This window comes from Haliotis rubra, unplaced genomic scaffold (assembly GCF_003918875.1).
Source record: "Haliotis rubra isolate DU_JTF1 unplaced genomic scaffold, ASM391887v1 Scf364, whole genome shotgun sequence".
Classification (NCBI taxonomy): Eukaryota; Metazoa; Mollusca; class Gastropoda; order Lepetellida; family Haliotidae; genus Haliotis; species Haliotis rubra.
The window spans coordinates 191,645-205,088 of NW_025767040.1; the positions used below are offsets into that span (position 1 = coordinate 191,645).

The window sequence follows — 13,444 nt, forward strand, 5'->3', positions numbered from 1 at the left end:
AGACCGAGTCCTTGATACCATAGTGATATCGAAATCCCATCAGCAGGAGACCATGGTCTATGGTGTCGAAAGCAGATGAGAGGTCAAGTAACAGCAAAGCTGCTGCATCACCTTCGTCTACCGCACATTGAAGATCGTCTACAACTCTCAAAAGTGTAGTTTCTGTGCTGTGGAACTGGCGATACGCGGACTGAAATGCCCCGAGATGGTTATATGAAAGAAGTGCCTTCAGCCAGATATTGACAGCTTTCTCAATCACTTTAGATAAAAGGAGAGATTTGATACGGGTGGAAAGTTCTTAAAATTATCTGAGTCCATGTTGTCCTCCTTCAAGAGAGGCTTAACCACTGCAGTTCGGAAGATTGTGGGAAATCTTCCAGATTCAAGGCTCTTGTTTACTAAACTTAGTTGATAGTTGGGAGGAGAATATCCACATGATCCAAAACAAGCTGTGTTGGTGCAGGGTCTAAAGCACATGTAGTCGAAGTTATTGTAAATGAAGATATTTTGTTGGCAGGTAAGTTTTGGTCAAGTCTGGCAAGTTTTACATTTAACCAGCCCTGTGGTTTGGCTGAAACTTTTGGGGAGTTTCATACCCCGGCTACAGCAGTGCAGATAAGCACAGTTTCCTAACGCGGTTCTAACGAGAGAACTTTGTGCTTGGGGAACTATGATTGGTGTCGTGAACTGTCTAAATAAACATGTTGGAATTTAAAGCGTCTTGAAAGATATACTTGATATCATGAAAATTTCACAAAAACCTGAAAGTTACAAACTCACACTGAACAATTGTTTACCAAACTGACAATGCATTCATTTGGACTTGAGTTACCCGTAAACCCAGGTCTGAAAGAAACTAGCTGGGGTTTGACTTCATCTTGGAAAGAAACGAACCGACAGGCATATGACATAATTTTAAGATATTGTTTACGTTTTTATCTAAACTAAATAGTAGAATTCATTTTTATCACCACTATTCCATGCACGAAACCCCTTTCCTGATATCCCACATACAGAGAGCTCCGCACTTTCCGTCGTTGTGAGGAGTTTGCCACCATCGTCATCAAATGTGTCGTTGCTACTATGACGTCACAGACAGCGTCACGTGACGCTTTAACAATCATTTGCCTCATTGAATGCCGTGAAGATGGGCTGGCTTAGTGCTTTACAGAATGCGTGTGCGTTGCCGCTGCAGTGTGTGCGTGGTGGAGATGTCGCTGTTGACAGAACACTACAAGAAGCAGGGTAAAATACTGTAAAGATGTATCAGATGATGCAGATATAATTTTAGATTTGTATAAAAATGTGGGGAAACAGTCGCGCTTCTATGAATAACTTATGTATTTATATATATCTCCATTATTTAGTGTGCGTGTGCGTGCGTGCGTGAATAACATTTACGTTTTGAAAAACATATGTACATAAGTATAGATAAGTTTCAAGTTTCAGTTGTATGTTTCCAGGTCCATACTTTCTACCCTGCCCCACTCTGTGGTTCAAAACGCCGAAGTCGATCTCAGTAAGTTATCTACTCATATCTACATTTGAGTGAATGTTGTCTATTAAGAGCTGACATCTGTTTCGGGTCAGGTCTAGCGGGGAGTTTTAGAAATAATAGAACGGCCCTCGTGTGCAGGGAAAGACGATCTACTTCTTCACATGGCAAAAGCCGGTCTCCTACATTGACCTGATTGAAGAGTAGTGAATTAGAATCCTGGCTTGACAGAGGGAATACTACATCCCGGAGAACAGCTCTATCACAATAAAGCTTCAAAACTTTAGACATAATGATACATTCGTGTTTAATCTCTTTAAATGTTCGCGGAAACCATATAACCGAGACTTATGTGCCCGGAAAATTAGCTGAATAGAAGATGTATGTAATTGACATTTGTTTACAACAGTGCAGTGTTTATAAGCTCTTGTGTGTTTTCTGCAGAACTGAACTCTGGATTTGCCAAAGGTTTCTTCACTGGTGGGGCTACGTTCTTGTGTAAGTAATGCGTCCTGTCAAAATGCTTATGATCATCACAGCACAATTTGGAATCTATACCTTAGTACCTTGGGTATTACAATATACCGTTAGACGAGTTAGGTTGGAACTTTAAACAGTTTAACAGTTACACCACGACGTATTATGGAGGAAACGTCGAAGTGATGCAGATCTTTGACGTTTACAGTCAGTAGGCCATCATTTGGGTCATACATTCACAGAACATGTCTGACATACATTATGTCATTGTTTGGAGACGTGAAACCGCCTTATATTAGTTGCTTGGTTTAATGTTTAACGCCGGACACAGCAGTATTCCAGCTATATGGCTGTGGTCTGTAAATAATCTACACCAGACAATTCAGTGATGAACAGCATGAGCATCGATCAACGCAATTAAGACACGGTGTCATGCGTCAACCAAGTCAGCGAGTCTGACTACCCGATCCTGTTCTCGCCTTTTGACGACAAGCTGAAGACCAATTCTAATCCAGATCTTCACGGGTCCGCCTAAAATTAACCCCAGTTACTGTGCCTTGTCAAAGGTCACAAAAATACTATGTAATAACAATGAAGAAAATAAAAAATAATGCATTACAAAATTGGTATTTTTAGTTAAATCAATGAACATTTTTCCATAAATGACCAACCCAGTCGCGCACTTGTGTGTTTAATGGAACATAATTGTGAAAACCCTGGAGTCAGTATGATGGCTGACGGATTATACAACAGTAAAGCAAGTTATGGCCAAGGGTGCGGGTTGTGTTTAAGTTGGAGTCAAAGGCAACAATGGGCCTTAAACGTGTGTAACAGTTAAGTCAATGAAAATTTCTCGATAAATGACCAACCCTGTTGCGCACTTGTGTTTTTAATGGAACATAATTGTGAAAACCCAGGAGTCAGTATGATGGCTGATAGACTCAAAGACAAATGTTTGCCACTAATATGGCAATGTCCCCCGCCGCTAAAGAATGAAATATTCATAACATTATTTACTACTTTTTATTTTTAGCTCACATACAAGATGCCTGAAATCACTGGTGTCTGCATAATCACCCAGTGTAGGCTGTTGACATAATTGAAGACATTGGGTGCAATGTGTTATGAGATATCGCGTTTACATAAGTTTGAAAAGTGGTCAACGTGTCGTGTAATTGTAAGTAAGTAGTGTGTCCATTTACTTATGATCATCACTCCAAAATTTCGAATCTATACCTTTGTACCTTGGGTATTACAATATAACATTAGATGAGTTAGGTTAGACACTTTGAACAGTTTAACAGTTACACCACGACGTGTACCCGTGAAAGTCCGGGTTAGAATGAACCTTCAGTAACCCATGCTTGTCGTAAGAGGCGACTAATGGGATCGGGTGGTCAGGCTCACTGACTTGGTTGACACATTGCGCAGATCGATGCTCATGCATAACGTGTCATCGTATCCCAACTGCGTAAATCAATGCTCGTGCTGTTAATCACTGGATTGCCTGGTCCAGACTCGATTATTTACAGACCGCCGCCATATAGCTGGAATATTGTTGAGTGTGGCGTAAAACTCAACTTACTAACTCACCACGACGTGTTGTTGAGGAAACGTCGAAGTGATGCAGATCTTACGTTTACAGTCAGTTGGCCATCATTTTGGGTCATGCATTCACAAAACATGTCCGACATGCATTTTGTCATTGTTTGGAGACGTGAAACTGCCTGATATTAGTTGGTTGTTTAACGCAGGACTCTACGCTATATGGCCACGGTCTGTAAATAAACGAGTCTAGAACAGACAATTCAGTGATCAACAGCATGAGCAACGATCTACGCAATTAAGACACGATGACATGCGTCAAGCAAGTCAGCGAGCCTGACTACCTGATCCTGTTAATCGCCTTTTGCGACAAGCATAGATTGCTGAAGACCAATTCAAACCTGGATCTTCACGGGTCCGCCTGAAATTAACCCCAGTTACTGTGACTTGTCAAAGGTCACAAAAATACTATGTCATAACAATGAAGACAATATAAACAATGCATTACAAAATTGGTATTTTCAGTTAAATCATAAAACAATTTCCATAAATGACCAACCCAGTCGCGCACTTGTGTGTTTAATAGAACATAATTGTGAAAACCCTGGAGTCGGTATGATGGCTGACGGATTATACAACAGTAAAGCAAGTTATGGCCAAGGGTGCGGGTTGTGTTTAAGTTGGAGTCAAGGCCAACAATGGGCCTTAAACGTGTGTAACACAGTGGATGCTGTAACAGATAAGGGACACAACTCCTCAGTCGTGTAGCTTACGCATTATAACTCTTGTTTCAGGTGTTGCTGGAATAACATACCATCTCTTGAAAGCATTTGGAGGGTCATCTGTCAGACGGAGATATTTCCGTGGGAAATCAAAATCCAAGGACACACGCCCGGGAGATGTCAAACATGAAGCTCAGGAACCCAAGCTGAGCACTCAGAGCCTCGTCCTGACGCCCAAGATCTGCACCCCACCCTTCTGTACGACCCTGAGTGGTGTCTCCCTCCTGGGAGCCTGTGGTGCGAGGCGACAGGAGATGCCTGGTCCCAGGGGGGGGGGTGCAATATAACCCACTGTACGGGCTACCCCCATGGATGGAAGGAGAAGATGAGAGTGAGATTGATAGCCTCAGCTGGGAGGATGCCTTCAATGTACCAGCAGGTGCCCTGTGGGCCGACATTAGTCCTGTTGGGGATCTGGTACTGGAGGCACCCTACCAGCTGGAGGAGGAGGAATAGTCTGGCAGGGCGTACAGGAGGGGGTGGTCGGTAAAGGGCCAGGCTGAGGAAGCCAAGCTGACCACCCAGGAGCCTCCCCCAGACAGGAGGGGGTGGTCGGTAGAGGGCCGGTAAAAAGCTGAGCTTCCAGGAGCTTCCCCAAGACGCAGGAGGAAGTGTGAGAGGCACAGGAGGGAGGGCGTGGGAGGAGTGAAGAGGATGTGGTTGAACTAGCCCAATGAACTGGAACTTTACCTTGAAGAAAAACCTTGTTGTTGTTGCTATGTTGTAACCATCTTTATGAACATTTGCATGAAACTCATATACCATATAATATTAGCTATTCTTTGCATTTCGTTGGTGAACATGCAACAAAGTTTTATCCAGAAAAAATTTATGCATTATTTTTGTAAAATTGTTATGTATTTATGTTAGTTTGTTATTCTTCCAGTCAGTTAGCGCAATTCACGGGAAAGTTTAGGTTAAGGGACACAAATGAACATTTACATGAAAAATATTTATTTTGAACACAAATTCTTGTTGTTCTTGTACTATTTTTTGTACTGTGTTTAATTGTTCAAAGAATGCAAAAACATATGTTATGTCAGTATTAGTCAACAAAATATCTTAAATCATATTTCAGGTGTCCTGGTTGTTCCTTATGATAGTGCAGATCACTTCTCGCGAGCAGTATCATATCATCCAAAGTTAGAGCTATTTATTAACTAAGTCAAATTCGAGGAAAGTCGTTGAAAGGGTTTAAGGACATCTGGATAAGCATACAAACTTGAATTCAGCATCACCTGTGTGGTGTGCTTGGAAACACTGACATCAGCGAAGGCTGTCTGTTATCCGTTTGTCATAGAATCTATAGTACCTGGCTCCTGGGGAGAGAGTCCTGAGTTTCCTTGTCGGTCTGTCAGTGCTTGTCCTTAACAGAATCTTGTCACACCACATACTACCGTAAATCGTACAATACAAGATTTGTCTCCCGGGACCAGAACTATCCATTTGGAAAATATCCATTTATATAAGTAGACTGGGTATGATTCATCCAATCTGGACAGTGAATTGGTGATCAAGTCAACACTTGGTGTTTCCACCCCTCACACAGATAACATCTGCCAGTCTCCTCCTCAAACTGCCAATCAAGCGTCGAATTCTCAGCATTGGAATCCTTTATCATTCCTCATAGAATGGCAGCATGCGTCAAATCCTGCAGAATTTTAACAGGAGGATCTCTAACTCAAACCTGGCGCCCCAGACAGTCCCCAAAATGTTTGATGGGGTTCATGTCGGGGCTCCTTGCGGGCCATCGTAATGTTTGATGGGGTTCATGTCGGGGCTCCTTGCGGGCCATCGTAATGTTTGATGGGGTTCATGTCGGGGCTCCTTGCGGGCCACGGCAATGTTTCAATGGCGGTGATGTTTCAGATATGTTCTAAGACGCATCCAAATCCGATTCACTGTCCAGATTGGAAGAATCATACCCCGTCTACTCCATTTTGTGATTGGGAATTACCTGTGACAATGCGTGGATTTTCCGTTACATCACAAAGACCAAGGACGTATATGTCTTTGCAAAGACCATCCATGGAAATTGATATGTACGCTTTTTTTCGCTGATAAAAGAGCACATACATTATGATGAAGGGTGATTAACACTAATCAGAACTCATTGCATTATTTCAGGGGCGTAGCTAACATCATAAAAAATAGCCTGGGCTTACACAAGTTTTTTTTTCTTAAAAGGTTGGGCAAGCCCTCAATACTATCTAAATATATAGCTTTGCAACCTATTGGGCTTACACGACTGACTGAGTTTGGTTTTACGCCGCTTTTAGCAATATTCCAGCAACATCACGGCAGGGAACACCAGAAATGAGCTTCACACATTGTACCGATGTGGGGATTCGAACCCGGGTCTTCGGCATGACGAGCCAACGCTTTAACCACTAGGCTACCCCACCGCCCCGGGCTTACACCAAAAAAATTGGCTTGTTATGCGCCTGTTATTTCAACACTTCTTTATGGGGTCATTTATCACAATATACAGACTATTTATCAAAAAAGATTAATTTCGTGACAATGGTTTTACATGATTATCGGTCGCCATATGAACATCATATTTACTGGTTACTGATGGAAACCAAATGTAAGTAAATGTGAATTCAACTCTTGTTACATTCATTTTGTATGCATACAGGCCATTTACTGTACCTTACCCTTCCCTTGCTGATGCTAAAATCACAAAGACTGACATATCGCAAAGTTCCCGCCACAAAATTCACACAGACGCCACTCTCACTGTGACCAAGTTCCCTACCAGTGCTTTTACTAACAGGGATGCTACTTTACTCAAAATTGTCAAACTATGGGAACCAGGTCACCTCATGAAGCAGCGGAGTAGTCAGGCTAGGGACTTGGTTGATGGCATGGCCACACTTGTAGATAGCTTTTCACAAAAATCAACAAAAGGCTTATCTGGTCTAGATTCCATAATTTAAAGGCTTTGTCAGAGATTTAATTTTGTTGAATGCAGTGTTAAAACAAGTGTTTGCCACTGATATGCAATGTCCCCCGCCGCTAAAGAATGGAATATCTATATTTACTTTTTATTTTTTGGTCACATATAAGATGCCTGAAATGACTGGTGTCTGCATATTCAGCAAATGTAGGCTGTCAACATAATTGAAAACATTGGGTGCAATGTTTTATGAGATATCGCGTTTAAATAAGTTTGAAAAGCTGTCAAAATGTCGTAGTGACCTTGAAGATAAGGTCAAGGTCACCCAAATAAACTGGTGTCTGCGTAATCCCCCAATGTAGGCTGTCGCCAAATTTGAAGAAATGGGGTACAACAGTTCATGAGATTTAACGTTAACAAGAATTGGGACGTACGGACGCCGCTGAATACAGCCCCCCGTTCCGAAAAAAACACCACAAAGTAAGCAGTATCTCAAGGCAACTTCAATCCTCATACGTTTAAGACAGACCTACAAAGAGTTGTCCAAAGACCATTCCGTGATTGAACCATTAACTATTAATGCAACATCAGATCTGGCCCTTCCACTCTTAACTACCAAACTGCAAAAGTGCCACTTGGAAGACCACAGTGCCTCTCAGTTTGTAACTCATCCAGGCATGTAAATGTTTATAATAAACAAGATGACAAAATTATGTTGTTTAAGACATGGACTTTATTTACAGCACTTGGTGGTTTTAGTCAAAGAGACCAAAGCCCATGTCTTCATCCTCTGACTCGGACTCCTCCTTCTTTGCTTCTTTCTTGTCTGCAACAACAATGGAAATATATCACAAACTTAGAAAAAGACATTTAATTGAATCTTCATTTGATCTGAGTAATAACACGTCGACCTCAGATTAAAACAGCATCCCAAATAAACATTTTACATTACTACTGAATGATTCCTCCTAGGTTAATTTTAATATCAAGACCTAACAACAACAAAAATGATGTGGTTTCGATTACCCACCCGACCCTTGAATTCTGGTGCCAACCCTATTATTTTTAAGCGGTATGAATAACGTAAGCTTTCAGATAACATTGTTTCTCGCTGACAAAGATGGACATTGGTCATTCTGACAGAGAAAGTTGACATAATGGCCAACAGCTTGGTTGAATGTTTATACTTTTCTTTGATTTTTGGGGTTATTTTTCTTTTTAAAAATCCCACCTACCTAGCCTTAATTTTACAGAGGTGTAATAGGAACCACAACCACTTGGCCTAAATTAAAAACGAGTCAGAAAGTTGCTGACGGCACTTCTTCCCCCAACTAAAAAAGTTGGGACCCTTCCACCAATTTACCAAGTCTGAAAGCGAAATCAAGTCCAGTTTAGCTGCTCTCATGACAAGCAATGGACCTTAGCCTAACCCATATCTCCACCCCTCCCCATCCCGTACACACACACAAGACTACATTATCTGTCCCCCTTACCAGCAGCAGCAGGGGCGTCGGCAGCCTCAGGGGCAGCACCTCCAGCAGGGGCAGCACCAGCTGAGCTACCAATGTTGGTGATGAGTTCTTCACATTGACACCATCCAAGGCCTTGGAAAATAGACCTGGAACCAAGCAGAAACATTGAGAGAATATATGGAATTTAGCAGCATGTATGCCAATCAAACTAAAGAGGTGAGGTGAAATTGGGTTTGTCGTGCTTGAGAATATTTCGCTCATATGACGACGTGCATGCATGTGTATGTGCGGCTGCTTGTACTAGCCCAGACTTAAGCTGGTTTTATAGTGCTAGCCCACTGAGATACCATGCCACAATGAAGCATGAATACCCCACTCAGACACATTATACTGACTCCAAGCCGACTAGTCCTTCTCGTACCCATTAATGTGCCAGACCAGTTTTAATGTCGTGAATGTCGAGTCTGGACCAGACAATCCAGTGACCAACAACATGACATCGAAATTTTATGACATGTGTCAACCTTTAGGTTAGCACTCTTCACGACAAGATAATTAAGGTTTTATGGCAAGCACATGGGGATCTGAAGACCATATTCTACCCACGACCTCCATGAACAGGGACCAACAAGTACCAAATTTTCTTTAGGTATGGCGGACGCTCTAACCACTACACCACGGAGGCGGTCTCAAATTAAACAATTAATCCCAAATAAATAACAAAATACATAAGAGTGTGGTTAGATTCTTCACTAATACTAATTAATCCAACATGGTGTAAGTTGTTAGTGCCTAGATTACCTAGGATTAACATGCCAACAGGATATTTTAAGATCTTTCAGCTATGACAATCTAAGTGACCCAACAATTTAGTTACAAGTTAGTTGTATTTTCAAGGCCACTTAGAAAAGTATTCCAAACATATCTGAGCATGTCAGCCTAATCTGTGAGGAAATACAAAACAAGTTATTGTAAATCACTGTATTACTATCCATCTGTATTGAGGCGATTAAAACTGTAATTAGACTAATACTCAGTCTGTGGCCTTCTCTAGTACAGAATACACTACAATAGTGTCACTGTTATCCGATGAGAAAGCAGTAATCTTTGCTCATGGCAAAGCCAGTAACACATTAGTGTTCCGGGAATCGATGAGCAATTGTCAGAGAAGCCAATTAATTAATTGTTCCAAACATTAACCTTCAGGACCATTTTTTAAATATTTACCTACATTTTCATCACCATCACGTTCATGTGGGAGTTTAGGTCATCTATAAATTACATTCATTGTCCAGGTTCAATATGACAATCTTGGTGAACCCACAATTTAGTTACGAGCGAGTTGGGTTCAAAGCCAGTTTGAACAGTATTCCAAATATATCCGAGCATGTCAGCTTCATCTGTGAGGAAATATTAAAATGCTGCATGTCGCAAACAAGAAAATCGGGCAGACATTTATCATTCAGGTGTAACCCATGGGCAATCAATGGGGGGTTAGATGCTCACAAACCCATAAAAAAACTACATCAAATTGTATGGACACAGTTTATTCTTCAATACTTAGTTAATCAATCTAAAATATTTTATCAATTGTTTCTAACTGTTATTGTAATATATATTTTAGTCCTTATGAGCCTCAGCATAATTTTAATGTCGCCACCTTATATTTAAATGTTAAATATGTTATTTATTCATCATTTATCTTACCTCATATATTGGGCATTGTTGCCAGCTTTTTTTAGTGATATTTAACATGTTATGGTGTTTTTGTGGTCTTGTGTATGTGTATCTTTTGTTGTATTGTATGTGTTTTCAATGTTAATGTATAACTGTGCACAGCAAATTTCCGTTGGGATAAGAAAGCATTATCTTATCAATCTTAAGGACTGTCTCAAACAAGTTAATGTAAAATCTCTGCATTATTATCCATCTGTATCGTGGGTAATCAAAAACTTTATTGACCAACGGTTAGCCTGTAGCCTCCTCTAGTACAGATTACACAACAATAGTGTCACTGTTATCCGATGAGAAAGCAGTAATCTTTGCTCATGGCAAAGCCAGTAACACATTAGTGTTCCGGGAATCGATGAGCAATAGTCAGAGAAGTCAATTACATATTGGCAATCGCACACTACACTAGGCAAAGATCCGTGCCAACTGGACCAGGTACCCCACTTTAAAGATATCAAGTGCCTCTTCAAGTCTCTATGGTTAGATCAGTAGGTAAAGGGTTACCATAATTTCTCAGCCCTGGAATGCCCCTTTCTGATCAAACATCCCTTCAAAGTGATTACTGCAGCATTCCTTTACCATCACTAGGATAGGGCATTTATTTATAATCCTCCGGGATTTTCAAGTTCAAAGTTAATGAATTGCAAATTAATCAGAAGTAATTTGAAGCAATTCTGGGCAATTTCTATCAACTTTAGGGGAAAAACAGCCCCCACTTTTTACGTAAAGGTGAACACAAGTGTGACGATCACTCGTGTAAACAAACTAAATAATTGTGGTTTGTTTAATGTGAATGTGTTGGCTTATTGGATTAACTTGATTGCCTAAAGGCAATGCAAGTTCAATCCTTGAAAGGGGTCTGGTAAAAAATTCAAAAACACTAATGCAAGACTGGTGAAAATCCTGACAACTAATTGTTTTCTAACACAATCTCAATATTTTGCTTAAACTATATGTCAGAACTGAACTTTCAACTTGCTGGTTACAACCTGTGGTGCCTATCCATGTTGTGCTACGTTACATGTATTATATACGATTTTTTCAAACACTGGTGGATCCAGGTTGGAACTATCTTCACCGACACATTATTGTCATAAGAATTGAGCACCAGGATCGGATGGTCAGGATCACTGACTTGGCTGAAAAAAGTTATTGGGTCTGAGTTGCGAAGATAGATGCTCATGTTAACCATTAGTGAAGAATCGAGTGAGTGAGTGAGTTTAGTTTCATGCCACACTCAGCAATATTCCAGCTATATGGCAGCGTCTGTAAATAATCGAGTCTGGACCAGACAATCCAGTGATCAAAGGCATGAGCATCGATCTGCGCAATTGGGAACCGATGACATGTGTCAACCAAATCAACGAGGCTGACCACCCAATCCCGTTAGCCAGCCTCTTACAAGGCATGGGTTACTGAAGAGCAATATTCTAACACAGATCTTCACGGGTAATGAAGAATCGAACATTTACTGATCTGTCATATTACTGGTAAATACCGCGTGTCACATTAAACAACGAAGTAAAACACTGATTAGGTCATTATCAGGTCGGGGAGAACCGCAAAACGACCTATAATAGTTAGATGGAGCTATAGTACTTCAAACGAGCTATATGCCTATAGGTCGATCGAGCTATAATAGCACATAAATGGAAGAGGCCCTTTAAGAACAACTTTCCGCACTGCGGTCATGGCATTGCTACACACGACTGGAATCGTCTTACCCATATTTGAAGCGACTTGCACCACAAACCCGAGCGTTTGTGATATATGAGCTGCTAAACTACCTAACCCTATGGACAGTTACACTTGGGAGACAATATAACACACCTGAAAACTGAAAATATACCCAAAACTTGGAGTCCCACTTGCGAACAGCTGAACTTGACGATTGCATGACTTCGGTTTGGAAATAGTACTTTCGTTACACGTGTATTTTTTGTTTTCCACTACCGTTAGGCGAATAAACAAAAACTATGCAAGCCCAGTGTGGGACACATTTATCCGTCGCTCGAATTCTGAATCTGTTGCGTATTGATCAATAAATAAGGTCTATCCTTGTTTTGTATCGCATCTGGATGTGTTGTCGTGAAATTGTTTGTGTATTTAGTCGTATGGTCATTGCAACTCTTCGGAAGTACTTTTGGTCACATTCACTCATTCCATGCAATATGTTATCACCATAATGTGTAATGCACTGACATACGGGTCAATTCTTGCATTTTACCCATTCCCAAGGAGGTAGTGTTCAACAAATTGAGTGCAGATAGTACTTATTGAAAGAATAGACATTCAATTTATTTATGAACATGTTGTGAATGTGTTCTGCAATATAAGTACTATCTGAACTCAATTTGTTGAACACTATTGCCATGGCTTCTAATTCCATTGTGAATGGGTAAATTGCACGAATTTAGCCTTCTGTAAGTGCATTACACATTATGGTGATAACATATTGCATGGAATGAGTGAATGTGACCAAATGACAAGTAATTCGATGATTATGATCAATTATACATTTACCTGGCCAGTAAGGTTCAACAGAAACACTTGCAGACTTCAGGATAGTGGTAATCTTGTCTGCCTGAAAACAAGAAAAGACCTCGGTATAAGACTATTCCTGTTCACGTTATTAACACGCTGTAATTTCATCAGTTACCAAAACGTTTGACAGTTTCCAACCACCATAAGTTCGTTATCAGACTTGTCTTCCTCAGTGGTGGCTTGTTTATCGTGTTAATCCGACGGTTATTTCACGAACCAGCAGAAATTTTCACGTGTCGATATCCGTACTTACAGTGATCGCTACTTGGTCGTCGGCGAGGATAAGGGCGGCATAAACACAGGCAAGTTCATCTTTAGAAGCCATTGTGATTTATATTCGTGTTTTTAGCAATGGATGCTTATTGCGAAGAGTGCAAGTCGCCGGATTGGCCTTAGCTCGTAGAGAACCGTGCACTTTCACAATGTGATGGCGCTGGAAAGGAAGTTGCTCATATCTGGTGCAATAACTTCCGCCTTTACGACATTAATCTTCGTT

General features: G+C 40.9%; 1 protein-coding gene and 1 long non-coding RNA gene across 2 annotated transcripts; one reads left to right on the forward strand and one right to left on the reverse strand.

Moving 5' to 3' along the window:
• Nucleotides 1-1,448: 1,448 nt before the first annotated feature.
• On the forward strand, nt 1,449-4,489 carry LOC124285604. Its single transcript, XR_006900848.1, has 3 exons — nt 1,449-1,519; nt 1,940-1,993; nt 4,312-4,489. It is a non-coding gene; the product is annotated as an uncharacterized LOC124285604 (long non-coding RNA).
• Nucleotides 4,490-7,914: 3,425 nt separating this feature from the next.
• Nucleotides 7,915-13,407, reverse strand: LOC124285616 (60S acidic ribosomal protein P1-like). The gene is given in 5 exon segments (XM_046721879.1): nt 7,915-8,027; nt 8,695-8,781; nt 8,784-8,819; nt 12,928-12,988; nt 13,202-13,407. Coding segments are annotated over 5 exon segments (327 nt in total). The 5' UTR covers nt 13,274-13,407; the 3' UTR covers nt 7,915-7,956.
• Nucleotides 13,408-13,444: the final 37 nt, after the last annotated feature.